Source organism: Hylobates moloch, unplaced genomic scaffold, assembly GCF_009828535.3.
Source record: "Hylobates moloch isolate HMO894 unplaced genomic scaffold, HMol_V3 SCAFFOLD_14, whole genome shotgun sequence".
In the NCBI taxonomy this organism is placed as follows: domain Eukaryota; kingdom Metazoa; phylum Chordata; class Mammalia; order Primates; family Hylobatidae; genus Hylobates; species Hylobates moloch.
Genome location: NW_026652289.1, coordinates 55,046,717 through 55,072,720, shown reverse-complemented (window position 1 = coordinate 55,072,720; position 26,004 = coordinate 55,046,717). Strand labels below are relative to the sequence as shown.

General features: G+C 38.8%; 2 protein-coding genes and 1 long non-coding RNA gene across 8 annotated transcripts in view; 1 reads left to right on the top strand and 2 right to left on the bottom strand.

Moving 5' to 3' along the window:
- Positions 1 to 22,968, top strand: part of REC114 (REC114 meiotic recombination protein) — a 107,524-nt gene extending 84,556 nt beyond the window's left edge. The window contains exons 3-6 of one of the 2 annotated variants that reach the window (XM_032176159.2): positions 3,308 to 3,391; positions 14,028 to 14,240; positions 19,374 to 19,460; positions 22,804 to 22,968. In XM_032176159.2, coding sequence (XP_032032050.1) covers positions 3,308 to 3,391; positions 14,028 to 14,240; positions 19,374 to 19,460; positions 22,804 to 22,968 — 549 coding nt within the window. Of the gene's footprint in view, positions 1 to 3,307; positions 3,392 to 14,027; positions 14,241 to 19,373; positions 19,461 to 19,549; positions 20,179 to 22,803 lie in introns of those variants that run through there. The other variant, XM_058427182.1, reaches the window with a different exon arrangement.
- Positions 9,563 to 22,884, bottom strand: LOC116482576 (uncharacterized). Its single transcript, XR_004251904.2, has 3 exons — positions 22,768 to 22,884; positions 21,364 to 21,561; positions 9,563 to 9,912 (listed from the first exon to the last, which is right to left on the bottom strand). It is a non-coding gene; the product is annotated as an uncharacterized LOC116482576 (long non-coding RNA).
- Positions 22,969 to 23,053: 85 nt separating the features above from the next.
- The window catches only part of NPTN (neuroplastin), a 74,359-nt gene continuing 71,408 nt past the window's right edge, over positions 23,054 to 26,004 (bottom strand). For all 5 annotated transcript variants that reach the window (XR_009209566.1, XM_032176155.3, XM_032176154.2 and 2 more), the window contains 2 exons: positions 24,942 to 25,016; positions 23,054 to 24,086 (listed from right to left, as the gene is read on the bottom strand). Coding sequence is in view for 4 of the 5 variants with exons in the window: in XM_032176155.3 (XP_032032046.1) it covers positions 24,956 to 25,016 (61 nt within the window). In the remaining variant the exon portion in view is untranslated. The remainder of the gene's footprint in view (positions 24,087 to 24,941; positions 25,017 to 26,004) is intronic.

Here is a 26,004-nt window from a genome sequence, read left to right as displayed (position 1 = left end):
GGGCACACCCCTTCTCAGGTCCTGCTTCTGCCTCTTCCTTGAGTTCATGCCATATTGTAGTGGGTATTCCCCCATCAACTCCAGCGACAGTGGTCTCCTTGCAGGTTCTCAGACAGGCTATGCTGTTTCATGCCTTTTAAAAATTGTGGTAAAAAACACGCGACATGAAATGTACCCTCATTTTAAGTGTTCAGTACAGTATTGTTAACTATAAGCACAGTGTTGTCCAGCACAGATTTAAGCATTATGCATAACACAAGCATTAAGCATAACATTACGCAACAATGTTGTCCAGCACAAATGTTTGCACAAATTTTCTCATACATGCATAAGAAGCTTACACAGCTCAAAAATCAGAGCAATGTAAAAAGGCATAGAGAAAGCTTTTATTCCCACCCCTGCCCCATCCGCACTGTTCGCCTTCACTCCCTGCAGGTAACATTTTTATTAGCCTCTTGTGTATTAGTCCTCCAGTTCTTTATGTAAAGAATATACATTGTTATGTTCTCTCTTATTAAAAAAGTAGCATATGATGGACATCGTTATGTAGCTTGCTTTTTTGCCTAACAATACATGTTAGAGTTCAGTTTATATAGAGCTGCACTGTCCAAGAAAGTCAGTAGGAGTCATATGTGGCTGTGGAGCACTTGAAATGTGGCAGGTGCAACTAAAAATGGAATTTTAAATTTAATTTAAATTTAGATTTAAAAAATGAAAGCAGTGAACAATATTTTCCTATTAATCTCAACTTCATTGTTTTAGTAGGACTACGTTTCACTTTAACCATTGAAAATCCAACATCCAAATTGAGATGTGGTATAAGTGTAAAACACACACTGGATTTCAAAGACTGTATAAAAAAAATGCAAACTGTAGGCCGGGTGCGATGGCTCACGCTTGTAATCCTAGCACTTTGGGAGGCCGAGGCGGGCGGATCACGAGGTCAGGAGATTGAGACCACGATGAAACCCCGTCTCTACTAAAAAATACAAAAAATTAGCCGGGCGTGGTGGCGGGCGCCTGTAGTCCCAGCTACTCGGAGAGGCTGAGGCAGGAGAATGGCGTGAACCCGGGAGGCGGCCTGGCCATGATCCAGCCTGGGGACAGAGGAGATCCATCTCAAAAAAAAAAAAAAGCAAACTGTCTCATTAATGTTTTACATTGTTTACAATCTAGTCATCAATTTGTTCAATGTTTTTTGATATAGTTGGTTAAACAAAATACTAAAACCAATTCTGCCAATTTATCTCTTTTTAAAAGTGATACTAGAGAACTTTAAATTACATATGTGGTCAAATTCTTTTTTTTTTTTTTAGACGGAGGCTCGCTCTTTCACCCAGGCCAGACTGCAGTGGTGCTTATCTCAGCTCACTGCAAGCTCTGCCTCCCGGGTTCACGCCATTCTCCTGCCTCAGCCTCCCAAGTAGCTGGGACTACAGGCGCCCGCCACCGTGCCTGGCTAATTTTTTGTATTTTTACTAGAGATGGGGTTTCACCATGTTAGCCAAGATGGTCTCGATCTCCTGACTTCATGATCCACCCGCCTCGGCCTCCCAAAGTGCTGGGATTACAGGAGTGAGCCACTGCGCCCAGCTCAAATTCTATTTCTACTGGACAGTGCTGATATATAACAGTTACTACTTTTTACACCTGTATAGTATTCCATTGTATAGAGTACCACAATTTACTTAACCAATCCACCTTTGGTGCATACTTGTTTCCAATCTTCTGTTAAAAAAAAAACAAAACAAAACAGAAATGCTTACCCTTCTCCATGCATCACTTCATACATGTGCAGGTTGATCTGTAAAATGAATTCCTGGCATTGGGATTGCTGGGTCCAAATGTAAATACATTTGTAATTTTGATATTGCCAAATTGCTCTCCATTAGCATTGTACCAATTTGCACTCCCACCAGCAATGTGTGTGAGTGCCAGTTTCCTCATATATTGCCACTTGAAACTACAATTAACTGTATTTTTGGATGTAATAATCAACATTTCTTTTTGCTAATTCTGAGAGGGTTTTAAGAAGAAATCATAAATGGTTTGTCTAACTTCTTTTTCCATTTGGGAAAAAAACCTGCCATTGATAAAATGCTTAGAGGTAGCATTTCAGAACTGACTTTTTTTTTGAGACGGAATCTCGCTCTGTCCCCCAGGCTGGAGTGCAGTGGTGCAATCTCGGCGCACTGCAACCTCCGCCTCCTGGGTTCACGTCATTCTCCTGCATCAGCCTCCCGAGTAGCTGGGACTACAGGCGCCTGCTACCACGCCTGGCCTTTTTTTTTTTTTTTTTTTTTTTTTTTAATGAAAGCATCAAAGAATTAACCCGCACTGTTTCCCAGGTTGTAAATTTCTATGAAAGTTGCAACTTTCACCATACTGAGATTTAGGTAGAGGGATTTTGTGAGGGTTCAGATGGATAAGGGACTACATTTTCTTATTTTTTTTAAGAGTTGGGGATTTCTCAGATTACTCCAGCAGCCTTCCCTGGCTGTGGTGGACTAATATTTAAGGGTAGACCGGCAGTTTGCATGCAGTTTTTGCATATTGTCAGTAATCTCTTGGATTGGTTTTACTGTATGCTAAACATATTCTAACTCAATGGGTTGCTTAACTGAGGAAACCACTGACAACATAATTGGCGCTTAAGAGCTGCCATAATCATCAGATAGTTCATTCCACTGACTTTATTAGTAAATGGCAGAGAAAGTTTATCTTTTCACTGTATGGATCCAACTGTTGTCCCTCATTTGAGACTTGTGTGCCCTCTACTGCCCCCTTTGCCTTTTTTTGTTTTTTCAGATGGGAAATGAAGAAGTAAACATACAGTATCCAAAAGCAAACTGCTTTAAATTTTCCATTCATAGGAATATGAAAATAAGATTCTTGTGAAGAGAAATCTTACTATGGAGTTAGAGACGTGCCAGATAAGTTAATAAATCAGTATAATGGAACCCTTGATTTGGGGGAATATAAAATATTTTGGCAAATCCTAGAGGCATAGAAAGGCATTTTATATCAAATATGACTATGGACACTTAACTATCTTTAGTATTGTATTGATTTTCAACATAAAAAGATTAAGAAAAAAAGTTGTCGTATGTTCCTCATGCAGGAGAAGCACCAGGACATTGAGGACTTAGTATAAGGGTCATCCCTGGCAACTGGTTTTATTGAGTCATTGCTACTATGTTTGAGTTACACAATAAATAAATATACAACTTTCTAACAGGAAGTAGCTGCAGCCGTAGCTATTCATATTTTTGCTTCTGTTGCTGATTTTTGCTTAATTTTATTTCAGGAAGGGTTTTCACTCATTGGTAGCAAGGACTGGTTGAAGATTGTAAGACGCGTGGATTGTCTGTTGTTTGGAACAACGATAAAGGCAAGATTTAAGCTAATGATCATACTCTTATCATCTTCTATGTGTGTATGTTGGGGAGGTGTTTGGGGGCATCTCTTGGTAGGTGACAGATACTGGGAAGAATACAAATGTTTAAGAAAGGTTTGTACTATGAGCAAAACATGAAACAAGGACCATAGAGAGGCAGAAGCCTCATTAGCAGGAGGACATTGCTAAGGAGTCAGGCTCTGATGGATTTATCAATATGCATCTGATGGAGCTGTGCAGCCATTCTCTATCCCCCAAGCACAAATCGGAAGTGGAGTACATCATTTGTCTTGCTATTTGGATGTTTAAAAAGGTGTATATCTTCAAATGATTCAGTGAATATGTATTTTCATTTTTTCTCTTTTTAATATTAAAAAATTTCCATTTTACTTGCTTTCTAGCTGTATTAAGTGTAAAGAATGATCCTCATCAAAGAAACATTCATATTAATCACCTGGATCATTTTCCTTCAAAAATAACTATGAAAACCAATCTGTTAACGTTCACGGAGTAGATAATATTGAAATTTAAGTGAACGATAGTAATTTTTGAGGGACTCAGACTCTGAGAGTTAGACGATTATCTAGTGGAGGGGTATTAACCTGGGGTACACAGACCCCAGAGTCTCCATAGAATTCAGGGGGTCCAGGAACTTCCATGGATTTCCACTGACCTCTAATTGAAATTTATCATTTCCCTCCACTATGAATGTAAGGCCAGCAGACCACAGTAGTTTTAGACCTTCTCACTAATGGAAATCACAGATACTTTCATATCACATTTCAGTTGTTTCTGACATCTCAAATGTTTATGCTCATCACTACCTCAAAATTAAGGTGTTTATTAGTCCTCCTACTAGATCTTTATTATCCAATACATTAATAAAGAAGCATATATATTAGTTCACAAATTGGTGCCTTAATATTGTAATAAACTAATTCAGTATAATTGGTTTCTTTGTAAACTTGTGCATTTTGTGTGATTAAAAACATTGTTCGGAGAAGGGGTCCACTGGCTTACCAGATTGCCGCAGGGATCTGGAGCACACACTCCAAAATGTTCAGAACCCCTGTTTTGTTTCCCATATAAGGAAAGTGACTTAAGCCAATAGCCCAGGTTATGACTAGCTATCAGAGAACCAGGCTGCCCTTTGATCTTTGGACTTAGCTCCAGACCATATCATACTGAATGAATGTATAGATCTCTGAAAAAGTTATACCATGCTGTATGTTTGATATTTGAGTTTTAAATTTTTCTAAATATAAATTATTACTAAAATTTTAAACTAACTACAAAGAGCAAAATAAAAATCAACCATAATTTGACCACTGAAAAATAATTATTAATATTCTGAAGGTTTTGCTAAGCATATATACTGTATCAGGATTGTGTTCAGATGCATGCAAGAGAAAAATCAGCTATAATGGCCTAAAAACCAGATTTCTTTTTTTCACTTAAAAGGAAATCTAGGCTGGGCATGGTAGCTCATGCCTGTAATCCCAGCATTTTGGGAGGCCAAGACGGGTGGATCACCTGAAGTCAGGAGTTCAAGACCAGCCTGGACAACATGGTGAAACCCCATCTTTACTAAAAATACAAAAATTAGCCAGGGGTGGTGGTAGGTGCCTGTAATCCCAGCAACTTGGGAAGCTGAGGCGAGAGAATTGCTTGAACCTAGGAGGCAGAGGTTGCAGTAAGCCAAGATCGCACCACCACACTCCAGCACGGGCGACAGAGCAAAACTCCATCTCAAAAAAAAAAAAAAAGAAAAAAAAGAAATCTAGAAATAGGCCCTTGCTAGCATCCTCCAGCAACTCAACAGTGTCCAAGTTGGCATCTCGGTAATTCTGGCCTCTCCCTCTTGGGTGCAGAATGGTTGCTGCAGCTCTACTGTATTTCCACTGAAGGAAGGTCAGCATCACCTGGCCCTTTTATAAGGAAAGCATCCACTTTCCTATGTAGCTCTCCACCACCCACAACCCCCAGAAGATGCCTGCTTATGTCATGGACCAGTGTAATAATGGCTGTCCCAAACTGCAAAGATTAGGAAAATGGGCATTTGACGTTTCCAGTCCCTCTCGTGGATTGGCTTGTGCTAATTGAGTGTCCACCATATAGATAATTTATAAAATGGGGATTGTAGTACTTTGTATCCTGTTCTTTTTATCAGGAACATTATACCAAGTCATTAGATAGTCTCTGAAAGAAAACACTCATAATGGCTTGGTAGCATGTTATTGTTTGGATGCACTAGGGTTTAACTCATTGCTAATTTTTCACTATTATAGAAATGTTCAGATTTTCATAAGGATTTATTTACAGGGTTCTTGAGATAGAAGTCCTAGAAGTATACACTTTTTTTAAAATTTTATTTTATAAATTTGCCTCCCGATAGGTTGTCCCTGCTTCTACTGTACTGGCAATGTGTAAGAATGTTCATTTATCCAAATCCTCTCCAACATGGTGATACAATTTAAATTCAAAAACTAGTTTCTGGCTGGGCGCGGTGGCTCCCGCCTGTAATCCCAGCACTTTGGGAGGCCGAGGCAGGTGGATCACGAGGTCAGGAGATCCAGACCATCCTGGCTAACACGGTGAAACCCCGTCTCTACTAAAAATACAAAAAATTAGCCGGGTGAGGTGGCGGGCGCCTGTAGTCCCAGCTACTCCAGAGGCTGAGGCAGGAGAATGGCGTGAACCCCGGGGGGCGGAGCCTGCAGTGAGCCGAAATCGCGCCACTGCACTCCAGCCTGGGCGACAGCGAGACTCCGTCTCAAAAAAAAAAAAAAAAAAAAAAAAAACCAACAACAAAAAAAAACAAACTACTTTCTAATTGGACAGGCAGAAATGAGCATATTCCTTTAATTTGCATTTCTTGTTAAAACCGATGAGAATGGTAATGTAACATTTGTATTTCTTCTGTGAATCACCTACTTCTTTTGCCTAGTTTTTCTCTTCTTCAAACTATGTATAATTTGTGTAGCTATATAATTTTATATATTTGTGTATATACTGTATGCACAGACTTTAAACATTTAAAACTGGGAAGCATTTGCCTGTTACTGTGAATGGTTTTTTTTTTTTTTTTTTTGAGACGGAGTTTCGCTCTTGTTGCCCAGGCTGGAGTGCAATGGCGCGATCTCAGCTCACTGCAACCTCCTCCCAGGTTCAAGTGATTCTCCTGCCTCAGCCTCCTGAGTAGCTGGGATTACAGGCATGTGCCACCACGCCCAGCTAATTTTGTATTTTTAGGAGAGATGGGGTTTCTCCGTGTTGGTCAGGCTGGTCTCAAACTCCCGACCTCAGGTGATCTGCCCGCCTCTGCCTCCCAAAGTGCTGAGATTACAGGTGTGAGCCACCATGCCTAGCTGTAAATGGTATTCTTTATCCCAAATATATTTTCAGCTAGTTATTATTGGATTTTTTTCTGAATTAGTTTAAATTTAACCTCCTTACTAAACTTTTATTAACTGTTTGTTTTTTTAATTTCTAGGAAAGTGTCTTTATAATTTACAGACAATTGTATTTCTTTCCAATGATTTATATTTTTTATTACTTTCCCCACCTTACCGAATTGTCTAGATCTCCCAGAATGCTGTAATCATAGGGTTATAGTATCTTTGATGTCTTCCTGACTTGCATGGGAAGTAGTGTTTAGACATTTTTTTTGAGAAGAGTCTAACTCTGTCACCCAGGCTGGAGCACAGTGTTGTGATCTCTGCTCACTGCAGCCTCAACCTTCAGGGCTCAAGCAATCCTCCTGCCCCATCCTCCTGAGTAGTTAGGACCACAGGAGTATGCCACCATGCCTAGCTAATGGTTGGATATTCTTTATCATGTAAGGGAGATTCTCTTTCAATTATAGTTTATTTAATACCTTTGTCAGGATTACATATCATTTTATCAAATGCTTTTTGACAAGTATTAAGATCATTGGTTGTTTTCCTCCTTTGATCTATTGACTTGATGTAATATTTTGACATTGAACCAACAGATTCTTCTTTTGCCCTACCTGGCAAAGAGTATCTCTGGTGCTTCTTGGCTTGGATAACTTTTAGTTTTCAAGTATTATGCCAAAACACTATTATTTAATTGACAAATGGAAGAAGTAAAATTTTCACTCCTTTTATAGCAATTTAATATAAATTCTGTGAGTAGTAAACATTATATTTCTTTTCTCTCTGAACTGAAATAAGCAGGTTGAATAAATCCTGCCTACTTATAAGGTAGGCTTCCCTTTTTCTAGCAATTCTGAACAAATAGGTTCTGGCTAATGGGCTAACAGTAGACATATAATTACTTATCTTAAGGGCACTTTGGCTTAAAGAAGGAAACCCAAACAACCACTGTCCTCTTTACTTCTCACTCCCAGTAACTCACTGAGGAGTTTTTTAAATGATTTCGTCTAGCCAAGGCTTTGAGTATTGCCTTTTAGTTTCAAAGCAAAGAATCAAATAAAATGCTGAAGTACCTTCTCTGGTTAAGACCTTTTTCTGTACTTCCACATTTTCTATAGTAGAGGAATTCACAATTAGTGGTGGGGAAAACTGCTTCAGTTGGGGTCTTAGTGGTAATGGAAAATTTCGTACTGATCTGGGTGACGAATCTAAAACCGGCGGGAAAACCCACTGGGTTTTTATGAGGCCTCTAGTGTCTCCTTGGCTGTCTACGTCGTGTTAACTGGGCTCCACATTTTCCAGGGCGTGATGATGCCTTGGAACACCTGCTGTGGAGCCTGTGGCCTAAGCATCTCTGTATGGAAATGCTATTCATACCTGTGAGCCAGCACTTAGTAGGCCTAATCCCTTTGTGAGTACACGTAGATAAGTGAAAAGAGATGAGCACTTATCCTTAAATTTGCTTCCTTGAGTCTGTATTAGTTGTTATAACTTGTAATTAAGTGTTCTGAAGGAGGGTAGGTGCAACTTTACATGTAAGCCACCACTTCAGATACATTAATTATGAGCCCATCTTCTTAGGTGATAGAAACTAGAGACTGTATATTTGGCAAAGTTCGTGATTGTTGGTATACTTGAGAACTTTTCACTTCACAGCAAGAAGCTCTTTCTGACTTTTAATTATGGCATAAAAATAAATCTCATCAAGATTTTCAATCTTTAGCAGTCCCTCTGGTTAACCCAGTGGAAAGTTTTCCATTATGTTAACCTATGGCATTGAGGTTATAGGATGGAGATACAACTAATTTTCAGATTTTTCCTGATGTACCCGGGTTTTATCTTTGATCCACATGCATTGAAGTGGTATTTCTGGCTTTAGATGATAAGCTCAAATTCTAAAATTTTTACAGAAGCAAACATGGAACAAGACTTCAGTTAGGCAATTAGACATGTAACCTACTCTGTTGCATTTTTGGAATTATACTCCAAAAACCCCTAGCTATCCAAACTGATTATTATATACATTCACATATAGATACCTGTAGACTTATATAACTGGTTTCAGGTTTTTGCCCTGCTTGTATGCTTAGTGTCTGCTTGTGCATACAGCTTTTTAAAGCTAGCTATGAAGTACAGTTGCTGATGTCACTGTCAGAAGGTGAATCGCAGAATCCTAATAGCTAATCATATAGATGTCTTCATATAGAGTCTGTTGGAAACAGCTAAGTAACTGTAAACAAGAAATCAGTTTAATTTCACAAAAGAAGATTCATAGTAGTATTATAGACTGAATGTATAGGTCTCCTATCAGTTCTTTTCCCTTCCTCAGGGAAGTTTAGCTTTCAATGACTCTTGATAATTTGGGGATTATCCATCCAAGAGGAAAATGGCTAAGGGCATGAATAGGTAATACACTAAAAGAAAAAATACAAATGACTAATAAGCATAAGAAAGATAGTCAACCTCACTTGTAATCAAAGAAATGGAATTTTTAAAAAACTATGTTAACTTAGTATGTTGACAAAAATTTAAAAACATAATCTTCAGTGTTGGAGGGAAATGGGCACACAGATTCTTGGTGGGAGTAAATCAGCCCTGTCCTGCCACAGGGGAGTTAGGCATTATGTACCAAAATACGAATTACACACATCCTTTGACCCAGCAAGTCTGCTTTTAGGCATGTATACACAAAGATGTATGTATAAGACTGCTTGTTAAAGCTTTGTGGTTTATATAGGAACAAAGGCTGGAAATAACCTAAATGTTCATCCATAGGGGGCCAGTTAAATAAAGGAATACTCTTCAGCCATTGAAAGTAATGAGGTATACTTCTATTTTTATATATTTGATGTTAAATTAAAAATTATGTTATAGAACAGCAATGTATTTTATATATACACACACAATATATATATATAACCTATAAAAATATATTTATCAGTAAACTCATTTTCGATAAAGGTGCCAAGAACATAACCTGAGGGAAAAGACAGTCTCTTCAATAAAGAGTTCTGGGAAATTGCTGAGGCAGGAGAATCGCTTGAACCCGGGAAGTGGAGGTTGCGGTGAGCTGAGATTGTGTCATTGCACTCCAGCCTGGGCAACGAGAGCAAAACTCTGTCTCAGGAAAAAAAAAAAAAAAAAAAGAGTTCTGGGAAACTGATATCTATGTGCAGAAGGATGAAACAAGACTCCTATCTTTCACCATATACAAAAATCAAATAAAAATGGATTAAATACTTACATCGAAGGCCTCAAACTATGAAAACTACTACAAGAAAACATTGAGGAAACTCTCCAGGACGTTGATCCGGGCAAAAATTTCTTGAGTAATACCCCACAAGCGTAGACAACCAAAGCAAAAATGGACAAAGGGGATCACTTTAAGTTAAAAAGCTTCTGCACAGCAAAGTGAAGAGACAACCCACAGAAGAGGAGAAAATATTTGCAAAGTACCCATATAACAAGGGATTAATAACCAGAATGTATAAGGAGCTCAGACAATAGGGAAAAAAAAATCTAATAATCTGATTTAAAAATGGGCAAAAGATTTGAATAGACATTTCTCAAAAAGCAAATGGCAAACAGGTATATGAAAAGGTGATCAACATCACTGATCATCAGAGAAATGCAAATTACAACTACAATGAGATATCATCTCACTCCAGTTAAAATGGCTTTTATCCAAAAGACAGGCAATAACAAATGCGGGAGAGGTATGTGGTGAAAAGGGGACCCTCTTAAATGGTTGGTGGGAATGTAAATTAGTACAACCATTATGAAGAACAGTTTGGACGTTCCTCAAAAAACTAAAAATAGAGCTACCATATGATCCAGCAATACTACTGCTGGATATATGCCCAAAAGAAAGGAAATCAATATATCAGGATATCTGCACCCCCATGTTTGTTGCAGCACTGTTCACTATAGCCAAGATATGGAAGCAACCTAAGTGTTCATCAGATAAATGGACAAAGAAAATGTGGTACTTATGCACAATGGAGTACTATTCAGACATAAAATAGACATACGCAGAATGGGTATAACTGGCTAGCCATACGCAGAAATACAAAAATTAATTCAAGATGGATTAAAGACTTAAATGTAAAACCAAACGCTGTAAAAATGCTGGAAGACAACCTAGGCAATACCATCCAGGACACAGGCACAGGCAAAGATTTCGTGACAAAGATGCCAAAAGCAACTGCAACAAAAGCAAAATAGGATCTAATTAAACCAAAGAGCTATGCACAGCAAAAGAAACTATCAACAAAGTAAACACAAAAGCTATAGAATAGAACATTTTTTCAAACTATGCATATGACAAAGGTCTAATATCCAGCACCTACAAAGAACTTAAAATTTACAAGAAAAAAACAACTCCATAAGAAAGTGGGAAAAGGACATGAATAGACACTTTTTTTTTTTTTTTTTTTTTTTTGAGATGGAATCTTGCTGTTGCCAGGCTGGAGTGCAGTGGCGTGCTGTAGGCTCACTGCAACCTCCACCTCCTGGGTTCAAGTGATTCTTCTGCCTCAGCCTCCCAAATAGCTGGGACTACAGGTGGGCGCCACCATGCCCAGCTAATTTTTGTATTTTTACTAGAGACAGGGTTTCACCATGTTGGCCAGGATGGCCTTGATCTCTTGACCCTTGTGATCCTCCCGCCTCGGACTCCCAAAGAGCTGGGATTATAGGCATGAGTCACTGTGCCTGGCCTGAACAGACACTTTTTAAAAGTAAGACATACATGCAGCCAACAACTATATGAAAAAAGCTCAATATTACTGATCATTAGAGACATGCAAATCAAAACCAGTGAGATACCACCTCATACCAGTCAGAATGACTATTACTAAAAAGTAAAAAAAAACAGATGCTGGCGGGTTGTGCTTATATACTGTTGGTGGGAGCGTAAATTAGGTCAGCCATTGTGGAAGACAGTGTGGCAATTCCTCAAAGACCTAAAACACCATCTGACCCAGCAAGCCCGTTATTTGGTATATAATCAAAGCAATATAGATCATTCTGTAATATTGACACATGCACATACATGTTCTTTGTGGCACTATTCACAATAGCAAAGACATGGAATCAACCTAAGTGCCCATCAGTGATAGACTAGAAAATGTGGTACCTACACACCATGGAGTACTATGCAGCCATAAAAACATGAAATATTCTTTGCAGGGACATGGATGGAGCTGGAGGCCATTATCCCTAGCAAACTAAGACAGGAACAGAAAACCAAATACCGCAAGTTCTCACTTATAAGTGGGAGCTAAATGATGAGAACACATGAATACAGAGAGGGGAACAACACACACTGGGGCCTTTTGGAGGGTAGAGGAAGGAGAGGATCAGGAAAAATAATGAATGGGTACTAGGCTTAATACCTGGGTGATGCAATAATCTGTACAACGAACTCCCATGACACAAGTTTACCTATGTAAAAAACCTGCACTTGGACCCTTGAACTTAGAATAAAAGTTAAAAAAAAAAAATTATGAGATCTTGTTACTTGCAACAACATGGATGGAACCTGGGGGTCATGTTAAGTGAAATAAACCAGGCACAGAAAGACAAACATCACATTCTCACTTATTTGTGGGATCTAAAAATCAAAACAATTGAACTCGTGGAGATAAAGAGTAGAAGGATGGTTGCCAGAGGCTGGGAAGGGTAGTGGGGATGGTTAATGGGTCCAAAAAAAAGAATGAATGAACAGGACCTAGTACTTGATAGCACAACAGGATGACGATAATGGAAATTTTTTAATACGAGTATAGTTGGATTGTTTGTAACACAAAGGATAAGTGCTTGAGGGGATGGATACCCCATTTTCCATGATGTGATTATTACTCATTGAATGCCTGTATCAAAACATCTCATGTACCTCATAAATATATATACCTATGTACCTAAAATTTTAGAAATTAAATATACATGAGTGTTTGTATATATTCTTTTATACACCCACAGATATATATGACTTCATATTTTTTCCAATGTTGGATAAGATAATGAATAATGGATTACTTTTATATTCAAGGGAAAAAATTAAATGAATTAAAATATAAAGGGTACCAAATACTGGCAGTGAAAAGGGGTAGTGGTGCCTATTCTTCTAAACATGATAGTTTACCATTATCTTAGCCATGCCAAGAGTTTTCTGTAATCTAAATATATGGCTTTACTTGATGGGTTTATTTAAATAGTGTAAATTGTGAACAGGAAAATCAAGGACTATTTGCTTGTAGGAACTTACAGAATTTTGTTAACTGTAGTTAGGAGTGTTTTCAAGGTAGCAACATGGTATATATATTTCATGAGGAAAAGGACTGTCACTGCTAAGCTTAGCATCTACATTTCTTTACAGAAGAAACTGATGAAAGGTATACAATATATACAGTCCTGTTTCGGGAGGCTCTTATGTAGGTTGACTCCTCTAAACTAGGCATAGTAGATGACCAGAAAAAAGGGAAACTATTCTAAAATGATTTTATGTTATTGTTACAATCTACATGTTTTTACACTTAGATGTTTTTATACTTGTAATCAAGTAAGTTTGATGTAGTTGACAGATTTTTAAAATTTTTTAATTGCATCTGTCCCACATTTGCTAATTTGCCAAGGGATGTGACTCATACAGCAAATTAAAGACAGCCTTTCACTATGCAACTTGTATGGTAGTCTGGCCTCTTTAAGGATAAAGGGTACTACAGATCATTAGCATGAGATCTATTAGCTTTGAGCATCTGCCTGTCACTCTTCCCCAGTATTGTTTAAGCTCACTGCCTTGTTTAACATAGTATCTACCTGGTTTGGTATTACTCAGTTTAGAAACGTTTTGTTGAGCAGGACTATGCTGTATTATTATCCTCACAGATTTTTCACTTAAGGAATCAGAAGCTATGAAATCTTTATTCCAAAGCATGATAAAACACTGATCTGCAATCAGTATAGTGATCTTCCTTGTCTTTATGATATGAGCTTTTCCATTATTGCTGATGTCACTTCCCAGAGGGAAGTGAATTTTAGTATGATAAACAACTCTCAAAAGGGGGAAGAAAATGAATTATTGGCTTTTTCTATGCCTGCATCAATAAGTGAAGATGACTGTTCCCTTATCTATACCTCTTCCTCCGCCAAGCAAACACTCAGTGGAAGACCCCAAAGTAAATAGTTATATGACGAGGGTCTCTCACGATAACTTTTGATTTGTCAAACAGGACAAGAGTCGCCTGTTTCGAGTACAGTTCAGTGGAGAGTCAAAGGAGCAGGCGCTGGAACACTGCTGCAGTTGTGTTCAAAAGCTGGCGCAATACATAACCGTTCAGGTGCCTGATGGAAACATCCAGGAGCTTCAGCTGATTCCTGGCCCACCCAGGGCAAGTGAAAGTCAAGGGAAGGATTCTGCAAAGAGTGTCCCACGGCAGCCTGGAGTAAGTAGGCTGATGTGTTGGTTATACAGGAAACATGACAATGCAGTGCACGATGAGTGGCCAAAATTGACAGTGGAGTTTGTCAAGTCTGTTAGGTTTATAGTTTAAAAAACATCTATGTTGGGTGACTTTTTAAAATTGAGGTCGACACTCATTGTAGCTCCCTATTCAGAAATTAGGGAGGGAGGAGTTCCAGCTGCATTCTGGGTGTCACTACAGAACAGTGCTTCTCAGAGTGTGGTCCATGAACCCCTCCCTAAGACCCTTCCAGGGGGCCCACAAGGTCAAAATTATTTTTCTTAATATTTAAAGAAATAGTATCACTTGCCTTTTTCACTGTGTCAACATTTGAATTGACACAAAGGCATCGTGAGGCTGCTGTCATCTCATACAGATCAGGCAGTGGCACCAAACTGTACTAATAGTCATCATGTTCCAATCATTCGCAGTAAGAACAAACTAACTAAATAACCCTGCAGTCTGCAGTACCATGGCTGTCTCAAGGGAATGCACCTGTGTGACATTTGTATTTTGAACTAGCCTCTTTTTTCATAAAATACCATCATTATGTGAGAGAACAATAGACTATGGTCATTCAGATTTGGGTATTTGGCAGACATTTTCTCAAAAATCAGTGAAATGAACTATCACTTCAGGAAAACTGATAGTATTTATTGAAAATGATAAAATTTAAGCTTCCAAGAGAAAATTAGAATCTTGAAAAACTTGTATCTGCCACATGAGCTTCACAACTTCCCAACCCGGAAGACTTTTCTAAAGGTGCTATTAATAAATGTGATTTACTTTTTTATAAGTAATTACCTGATGAAATGTGTCAATATTTGAAAGACAGTATATTCAGTGAACCAGTATTGTCCAAATGACCGATGCCTGAATGCCACAAAATTATACATGGATAAAGAGCTATTCAAAAGTGTAAGATAGGCTAAAAGATTGTAATATAACATTATAACAAGTTTATTGCTATGGTTTCTGATTCTATATTGCAACTTTAAGCAACTCACTCGTTGAGTTTTGGTGTTATATCAAGGAATATCCACAGTTATCTGAACAGGCTATTCTAAAATACCCCTCCCTTCTCCATCTACAATTTGTGTGAAGCCAGATTTTCTTCATGTCTTCAACCAAAGCAGCACATTAGAGCAGACTGAATGCAGCAGCATATGTAAGAATCCAGTCACTTTCTACTAAACTAGGTAGTAAAGAGATTGGCAAAAATCATTACATTTTGTTTTAGAAAAGTTATTTTCCATAAAAATGTTTTCAACATTAACATAAAGTGGGTTTATTATTTTTAATGAATATTTTTAAATTCCATGTTAATTTCTAATATGATAAATACCAGATAAATGTAACTCAGACGAAAGTTCTCTGAAGGCCTCATAAGGGGTCTTGCGACAAAAAAGTTTGAGACTCATGACTATAAATTTCTCCCAGAAATGTGTTCTGCATTTCTTTGGCACAGTTTCAAATATTGTTGGAATAAGCACCTACCTCTGCTCTTGAGATGAGAGTCTACTTTCAAGCTGGGTTTTGCATTTGCTTTGAGAAGTGATTTTTCCAAACCTGGTTTTCCATTACTTCATCGTGTTAGTTTTCCTTAGCCAAAACACCTCATTTTTGCTGTTTTGTCACTTTTTTTTTTTTTGATACAGAGTTTCGCTCTTGTTGCCCAGGCTGAAGTGTGCAATGGCACGATCTCGGCTCACTGCAACCTCGCCTCCCAGGTTCAAGCCATTCTCCTGCCTCAGCCTCCCAAGTAGCTGGGATTACAGGCATCCGCCACCATGCCCAGCTAATTTTTGTATTTTTAATAGAGATGGGGTTTCATTATGTTGGCCAAGCTGGTCTCGAACTCCTGACCTCAGGAGATCCACCCGCCTCGGCCTCCCAAGGTGCTGGGATTACAAGCATGAGCCACCGCACCCAAGTATCACTAAGTTTCTTGTTACTCATAATTTGTCTAAGGTGAACATAAATTGTCATTATTTATTATAAAATCTTTTTCTTTAAGCAGGTGCTGCATGATTTCCTCTTGAATGTATTTAGTTTGCCAAACAGATTTTTGGTGTTTTGAGTTCTTTCCCTTCGTTTGATTTTTGTGAAGATGTCTTAATGCTGAAGCTGCTTGCCTCACAAACCCTGGATCTAGTTTCAAACAATAATGCTTATTCAGCTCCTGCTATATTCCTTAAGAATCCCCTCCCTACAAATGGGTTGGTTGTTATAAGGTATTTTATTGCTTACGATTCTTTGCCCTTTAGATTTTCATGTTTCACTGCCCATTAGATTCAGATGATAGTATAGTATACCCAGTGTATGGAGTGTAACAAAAAAAACCCAAAAGGGTTCCAGAATTTGGGAACTCAGTCTGGAATTCCTTATAAAGGTAATGAAGTCACATCACGCTAGAACCTCATCAGGCTACACAATTATCTGAGTATTACAAATGCAAATAAATTGAAGTTGTAACGTGCAGTAACAAATGCAGGCTGAGTTGTGAGCTACAGCCCCAGATGAAGGCTCCAGCTCTCTGATGTTAAAGACTGGTCCCAAATGTCTAGGTAGAAATACCTAAGAAGTGGTTAGGAAACTTTCATGCCTTTCTTGATTCTATTTTCAGGGACTCTTCTGAACTGTAATTGGGTGATTTGACTAAGATAGCATGATGTTGTGCAAAGACTACAGGCTTTGGTATCAAAATGGATCTAGGTTAGAATCCTGGCCCTATTTCTTAGTAGCTGTGTGATCTCACGGAAGCCAATTAGCCCCATCTGTAAAATGGTGAGATTAAAATGCTGTGTAGGAAGCACCCAATACAATGCCTGGCAAATATAATCACAAAATCCATCATTACTATTATTGCCACCAGTGTTACCCTTTCAGATGTGCCTTCCCTTGCAAATGAACAAATCAGCATCCTGGTCAATTAGCAAGGATCAGAACCTCCAGAGCCAAGAGAGGGCATGATAAGACAGTGTCTGAAGCTGCAGAGCAGATGACAAGTTAAAGCCATTGGATTAAATTCCACCAGCATACAGACCTTGTGAGGCACCACCTAGAACATTCTGGTTTTCCTAATGGCAAAACATAAGGTTTGCCCTTAACTACTGTTGTACAAATTTTGGTAGCATGTGCTATTTCTCAGAATCCGTCTTAAGAGGTACAAGCCATGGCCAAGTTCTGGTCATTTTGCTGCTCTTACATTCAGGTGTGTCATTTTTGTAATACCTATATATTTTTTAGTATAAAATAGTTGTTTCCTTCTTTGCAAATAGAGATAATTCTATTTCAAGTTCTTGAGTCATTTACGGGCTCATATTTTAGTTTTTGCTTTTCCTCAGCCTTGTAATTTTGTTAACTGTGGCTTAACCAGGCATTTCTAAACCTTAGCACTTCAAAGGCAACCAGCCCACCCCAGGGAGGGGGATGGGAAAGACAGTCAAGAGGATCGCAGTTCCTATGTGGACTCTTTCCTGTTAGCACAAGTAGTCCAGAAGAAAGTAGCTAGGGGACTCCAGCTACTGTGTGCACAGACTCTTCCGTCTCTATGCAGTTGCAGGGGTGGACCATCTAATCCTAGAGCCTGCTAGCCTCAGGTGCTTCAGCTCCACTTAGCTATTTTCTACACTGTTTATGGCAGACAATTTTGGCTGACATCTTAGTTCTTTGTGTGAGCTGAAATGATAGGTATTCTAGGAAAGCATCAAATGTCATTGCTGAAGAAACACTAGGCACTAGAGTCTGCCTTGTTTTTACAGAGGAGAAAACTGAAGAAACTGAACAGAGAAATGGGGCTTGTCTAAGGGCTCTTGATTATAGAGTCCTTTGGCCATTTTGCTCATTTTTTGTTTTCTTGTCTTTGTTCTTTCCTTCCTCACTGTACCTCCACACCTCCTTTTTGTTGTTGTTGTTTGATGCTTCCAGGTCTGGTTTTCTGCTACCTACTGACTAGCAACCATTAGCTTCTCTGTAGGACAGAAGACAGAATTTGGCATCTCCTGCCTTCTGGTAGTCAGACTTGTTGCTGAAGGACGGAAGTGCCCTCCAAAGAGTGCCCTGTTTCCTCCCTGTATTGCACCATCAGCTCATACCTAGTGCAGGATCACCACTGCTCATCTGGAGATTAGCACTGCAGCAGCCTCAGGTACCCAAGGCATATTGGGGCCTGCAGACATGTGGCTAGGAAGGAACGGAGGTAGGGCCCTTCATGCCTCCAGACCCCCTGCACCTTGTTCATTCCATTTGCCTGGAAAGCATCCCATGTCCTACCCAAGAACAACTTATTACCATAGGTTCTCTCCAGATAGCATGGACCTTAGAGCATCCCTGTACTTCCTGCTTAGCATACAGCCCTCCAGTTTACCCACTTCTCTGTGAACCTCCAGCACTTCCTGAGTTGCAAGATAATTCATGGTTTTACTTGTTAGGTTCTCACTAGGTTGTGGGCTTCCAGAGGGCAGGACTATCTTGTTCTTTGTAGCTCCTATCCCTGTACCACCCCAGTGTCTAGTACGTAGGAGGCATAAACAGTCGTTGAAAGAAGGTATCTGTAAGTTTTACTTACAGAAGAACTCGTTCCTTCAGAATATCTAAAATGAGATTAAAAAAATCATTTTATTGAAAACATCAGTTGTCTTAAAATTATAGGAGTTTTCCCCCATTTTGCATTTCTGCAATGAACATGTATTACTTGAGCAGTAGAGTGTGACAAATCATGATCAGAAGCTGGGGTCCATCCACTGCATGCAGGCTGCCATGGTAACAGCACCTGGCCCACCCTCCAGCACCTGGTCCTGAATCCTAGGCTGGGCCTCTGACAACAGAGGAATGCCCCAGTGTCTGACAGGAAGAAGCACTAACAGCCTGCCAACTGCTGAGGAACGTCAAATAGAGGTCAGGAGCCGCAAATTTAAACTCAGTACTTCTGCTGTGGTAACTCAAGTAACCCTCCGTTTAAACCAGGACAGACCTATGCTGACAACCATTTTTACCACTCTTAGTGGTATTTTCTTTCTTTGAACATGAATGCATATTTCTGTTTCTTTAATGGCCTGTGGTATTTAAGGTTACATTCAGCTAGTCTCCTTATTGCATGTTGTTTTATTCTAGTCCCACCAGCACTCAGAACAGCAAGTGTGTGTAACAGCGGGCACAGGCGCTTCAGACGGAAGGACCTCACTGACGCAGTTAGCTCAGGTAGAGCTTATTTCTGTGTTCAATTTTCTTGTTATGAGAAGCAGTGACCCCTAAGAATTTGTATCCCTTTGTTCACTTCTTTGTTTTAGGAGAGAAACTTCTAAAGCATTACTCTAAAAGGTGACAAAGACAGAGACAGGCCATTTTCATCTACCCCTTGCAGAGTAAGTTTTATTACAGTAAGTTGTGAGGTGAGACATGATGGCTGCAGGCACATAAAGATCTACCCTCCTAAGGAAATAAAAAGAGGAAAAGTGGTTGAATGTCCAAGATAGAAAATTTAATCACCACTTTCCCAAAAAAATAATAAATGGAGGACTCCATTGTAATTATGGAAATGAAATTTGGGAACTATTTTAAGACAAGTATCAAAATGAATGTGGATTCAGATCTACAACAGTTTTTATATGGGCAGATTGTTAGTACTCAGCTAAGGATGTGTAGAAACCCAGGAGGATTCAACTGTTACCTCAGACTTGCTTTCAGACAGCCCCTTGCCCCCTGCTGCAAAACCTCGTCATTTAAAACTATGGTTATGTGATGTCCACTCTCCTGGGAGCTCTGCAAGGACTTTGTCTCCCCCTCACTGCATTCCTCATTGCAGGTGTTCAAGCCAGCAGCTTCTGCTTTCCACAGAATTCTGCGTGGAGTTCATCAATCTTCAAGTATGATTTCTTTTTTTTTTTTTTTTTTTTTTGAGGCAGGGTCTCACTCTGTCACCCAGGCTGGAGTGCAGTGGTGTGATCTTGGCTCACTGCAACCTCTGTCTCCTGGGTTCAAGTGATTCTCCTGCCTTAGCCTCCTGAGTAGCTGGGATTACAGGCGTGTGCCACCATGCCCAGCTAATTTTTGTATTTTTAGTAGAGACAGGGTTTCACTATGTTGGCCAGGCTGGTCTTGAACTCCAGACCTCAAGTGATTCCCCCACCTTGGACTCCCAAATTGCTAGGATTACAGGTGTGAGCCACTATGCCCGGCCAAATTCTCTTTTAATCCCTCTACTAAACTGTGCTATCAGTAGTTTAAAAAAAAAACAAAAAGCGTTTTCTCCATCTGGCTTGCCACTAACTCAAAATAAATGGACAATCATATAGAATAAAAAACTCAAGAGGTAGGAAGACTAAGAATTCATGTTTATTTTCTTTTAATAACCCAGTAACTATGAAAAAAATCTGTCCAGCAGCAGGACTGACTAATAATGCCCATATTTGCATTGGGGTTAGGAGCTAACTGAATCAGAGAAGCTGAGGAAAACAGAGCTGCAATAAAACAAGCAAGGCAGGGTGTGATGTCCTTATTTAGGAAATATCAATTGCTAAAAAAAGGCATACCTTTGCCCAGTTTATTTACATAGTATGGAAGAACCATATACAAATGAGAAAAAGCATGAAGCTTGGAGCTCAGATACATTACTTATTTGCTCTTATCTTTTGGACATGTCATTCTATGTAAGTTGGTAAAACCTTTTGGAAGGCAATTTAGCAGTACATATCAAATTTAATTATTATGTTAGCTATAATTTCAACTACACAAACATACATATGTTTATCACAATGCTTAAGAAATTGGAAATAACATAAATGTTCATTTAATAGGATATTAAGTGAGGTATAACCACAGATGGGATGGAAATGCAATTATTACAAGGGATGTAGGCTGCACGTGGTGGCTCACACCTGTAGTCCCAAGCACTTTGGGGGACTGAGGCAGGAGGATCATTTAAGGCCAAGAGTTCAAGACCAGCCTGGCCTAACATCATATTGAGACTCCCATCTCTACAAATAAACAAAACAAGTGCTGTATATCCCAAGTAAATTTCTGTTACAGAGAGTTCCTAGAGAAATATCAGTTATGTACTTACACACTAAAACATGCTATCCACAGAAAGAATAAAGCCACCTACCTCACAGAATTAACGTGAGGAGTCGATAAGATGACCGAGTCAGTGCACCAAAGTAAGTGGACCACACAGAACTGGAGCCCATCATCGTCATGTGGGACTGTGGATCCAGTGTTGCCAGATCTTCCAAATTGTCAAGATTTTTATTTGAACTCTCCTAATATTTAAATGTTGACAACTTATTCAACTGGTTTTAAAACACTGCAGGTTACCAAAGAAAACATACAGATGACAAATAAGCATGTGAAAAGATGCTCAACATTATTAGTCATTAGGCAAATGCAAATTAAGACCACAATGAGACATCCTGCAAACTTATTAGAATGCCTAAATTAAAAACAAAAACTGACAATACCAAACCCTGGATGGGTAAGCAACTAGAACTCTCATCTACACTGCTAGTGGAATGTAAATGGGACAGCCACTATAGATGACAGTTTGGCAGTTTCTTACAAAGTTAAATATACATTCACCACATGACTCAATCCCAGGTATTTACTGAAGTGAAATGAAAACCTGTGTTCACACAAAAACCTGTAAGTGAATGTTTATAGCATCTTTATTCATAATCGCAAAAAATAAAACCCAAATGTCCTTCAACTGGAGAACAGATAACCAAACTGGCACATCCATGCAATGTAATACTTATTCAGCAATAAAAATGAACTACTGCTATACTCAACATCACAGATTAATCCCAAATGTATTCATTATGCTAAGTGTAAGAAGCCAGATTCAACAGCGTATTATGATTTCATTTATATGACATTCTGGAAAAGGCAAAACTATATGGAGAAGAGATCAGTAGTTACTAAGGGTTAAGGGTTTGACGGTAATGGTTAGCACAAGGGTCACATAAGGGAATTTTTTTGGGAAGTGAAAGAAATGTTCTGTGTTTTGATTGTGGTGCTAGTTACACGACTATTTGTCAAAACTCATAGATGGCCAGAAAAACACGCGTGTGAACTAATGTCCTTTGGGCAGTCTGTGGCCTCTTTCTTACATTCAGCATGCAGCTAGCACATAGTAGGCTGCTCACATCCACTCTGCCACCTATGCTGTGGGGAAGATGAACTAAGCTAGTGGAGCTCATTCATTGATAGGTTTGTTTTCAATCCACAGGTTATCAGCACAGTATTCTTCATTAAAGTAGAATCTCAACTTTGCAAACATTTCATCAGTACATTTGAAATTCTTTCCTTAGGGCAACAAGATTATCTCACATGCTATGGGTATTCAGAAAACATATTAATATACAAAATTGTAAATGTAACAGTAAAACTATGTAAAGGAAGCCTGTAAAGCTAATTAACACTAATTTTTTTGATGTGTATTTCTCTAATCTTTCCTTAATCTTTCCTTAAAGCACTATTTGCCTGTGTTCTATTAGCCAGGTATTGCTTTTACCTGTAATCTGTAACGACTTTTCTGGTATCCCTGCAGACTCTTCTGGCCTCGGAGGAGCTGCCCCGTGTCTATGAACAATCTGCATGGGGTGCAGAAGAGTTAGGCCCCTTCCTACGTTTGTGCCTTATGGATCAGAATTTCCCAGCATTTGTGGAAGAGGTAGAAAAGGAACTTAAAAAGCTGGCAGGTTTGAGATATTAATGCTCTATATACATATATAACTAAGGAACTTCAAAGTATTGAAAATGCTTCCTCCTAAAATTAAAGAAGATATTAGAATAAAGAGTATTATCCAAACACCTTTTATCAATGTTTTATTTTTAAAAACGGGTGAATCCACTTTTTTATACATCATTGCACTTCAATAATTACACAAAACACACAAGTACATGCATCTACGCACCGCATGAGAACCCTGTTAGGTTATAAAATCTATCAACCAGTAAATCAATGTGAAAAAATACAGTGTCAAACCAAAAAGTGTAACTATATAGTTGCATAGAATATCACCATGCTATAACATTTCAAGGTCATTGGAAACAAAAGAAAAATTATAAAAGTTTGCCTTGATTGAATGTACAAGAATAAGGTTCAACACATCAGTGCAAAAGGATTTATGAATTTACATGACTTAACAAAAGAAAAGATAATCACTTAAAAAGCAATCATACGTATATACTGCAATTCATTATACCCATTCAGTGGACTGTTCCAGCTTATTAAAGTCACAGGTTAAGCCCTTAAAATTATAGATTTCAGTTTATATTACTCATCTTTATGTACCAGAACTGCACAATTTCCTCATCTGACAACATACAATAAGGAATGAATATCAGCAGCTTAAAAATGAAACAAGCATTTATTTTGGATTTCTCCCACCCCCAAAAATATAAATATATATATATATATTTATATACTGTATATATCTGTAGGTTTTGCTGTACTTTACAAAAATGTATCACTAGATGGCAGCAGTGCATTTTAGAGCTTTGCCAATTTAACAGCTGCATTAAGTAAAAAATGGCGCATGCATGATCTGATCCTCAGAGGACCTTTTCACTTCTATTTAAATATTTTAACAAAGGAAAAAAAAAAAAAAGCAACATTCACAGCACATCAAGCCCAAAATAGTTTACACCTTCTACACTGAAGCATTGTTTAAAATGTACCTGGCTAGATCACCCTTACAGGAGAGGCTAAATAAGGCATGCTTTAGACAGTCATTGTGGTGTTGCTCACTTGAAAGGGGAGAGAACCAAATAGGTCCAAGCAGAAAATTTAGCAGGTCATGTTGCCACCAGTTTCAGGAACCTAAAGATCTGTAAAGAAATATGTATTTGGAAATTATAAAGGGATTATGCACTGTCACTCACAACTACACCATGTGCCACACAAAACTTTGGTTCAAACAGCATGCTCAGGGATGTGGTGTGAAATTCTGATTTCCATGTGCCTAACAAGATGATGACATTCTGGCCCTATTGCTACCTGGCCATTCTTGTCTTGCCCTCAGATGTGAGGTAAGACTAGTAGGCCTCTGGGAATAATCCACCTAAGAAGGTGACAATTTTCACCTCTTTGTAAAGATATAATAGTAGTGGAAAGTATTTATTTTAAAACATGTCTTCTGAAATGGCATTTACATAAATATGTGACACAGTGCACCTGATGGTGGGGCACACTGGCTCATGCCTGTAATCCCAGCACTTCTGGGAGGCTGAGGCACGCGGATCACTTGAGGTCAGGAGTTCAAGACCACCCTGGCCAACATGATGAAACCCCGTTTCTACTAAAAATACAAAATTTAGCTGGGCGTGGTGGTGGGCACCTGTAATCCCAGCTACTTAGGAGGCTGGGGCAGGAGAATTGCTTGAACCCGGGAGGCGGAGGTTGCAGTGAGCCAAGATCACGCCACTGCACTCCAGCCTGGGCAATAGAGTGAGACTCCATCTTAAAAAATCCAAACAACAACAAAAAACAACACAGCTGAAAAATGTTCCTTTCCAGTACCTAAACTGGGCAGACAGAACTGGCTTCATCAGTATCAGCTGCTCTGAAATGAACTAAAATATCTTACAACATAACACCAATTACTGAAGAATTTGTAACAAGGTCAATAGAGGAACATTCATTTGAATATAATTTTTAAGACTGCTACAGAAGGCCATACTTACATTGTAAGCAGTACTTAATTTGTGTTTCTCTGGCGCAAGTTTTTATCTTTGTGATTGTTGGTAGAGTTGGTTTTCCTTTGGAGGAAAAGTTGCATTACATGAGTTAAACTCAGTCAATAACTTTTGAAAGTATAACACATGGACATACAGGGACTCTTTCACTTACTGCCATCCCTGGTGTAGTGAGAAATTTTGTGGCACAATATGAGTGCATAAAAAAACATTCCTTAAGTAGCTACAGGTTAAGTATCCCTCATCTGAAATGCTTGGGATCAGAAATGTTTCAGATTTTGAATTTTTTAAGATTTTGGAATATCTGCATTATACTTACCAGTTCAGCATCCCTAATCCGAAAATCCAAAATTCAAAATGCTCCAATGAGCATTTTCTTTGAGCCTCGCGAGCACACACAAAAAACTTCAGATTTTGGAGCATTTCAGATTATGGATTTTGGTAGTAGGTAGACTCAACCTGTATATACCTCATTTTATCCTCCGTTTGACCACCAAGGCAGACAAGTACTTTCCCTTTGATTCCTGAACTATAATTACAATACAAGTGAGAATATGTAAAACTTTTCTCCACTGAACACACCACCACTGTCCCTTCTTGATAAAAGATAATCGTAAGCTGGCAGTGCTGGGCCCTCTGGTACTTAACAAATTTGGGTGCTGTTTGTCTGCTTCTCACTCTTTAGTCCAACTCTAGGAGATTCTGCCGACCTTAGATTGAGTCCATACCTGCAGTACCCTCTCTTGGATAGGAGCAATTGTTAATGGGGCTAGAGAGTTTATCCAGGCTACAGTTCAGCCTCAGATTGCATGACATGAGTTAAACTCGGTCAGTAACAACTTTTGAAAGTATAACACATGGAAATACAGGGACCCTTTTACTATCATCCCTGGTGTAGTGAGAAATTTTGTGGCACAATATGAGTGCATAAAAAAACATTCCTCAAGTAGCTACAGGTTGAGTATTCCTCATCTGAAATGCCTGGGATCAGAAATGTTTTAACATTGACAAAACCAGAAGCCTCAGATATACTGGCCATTTCCCCCACATT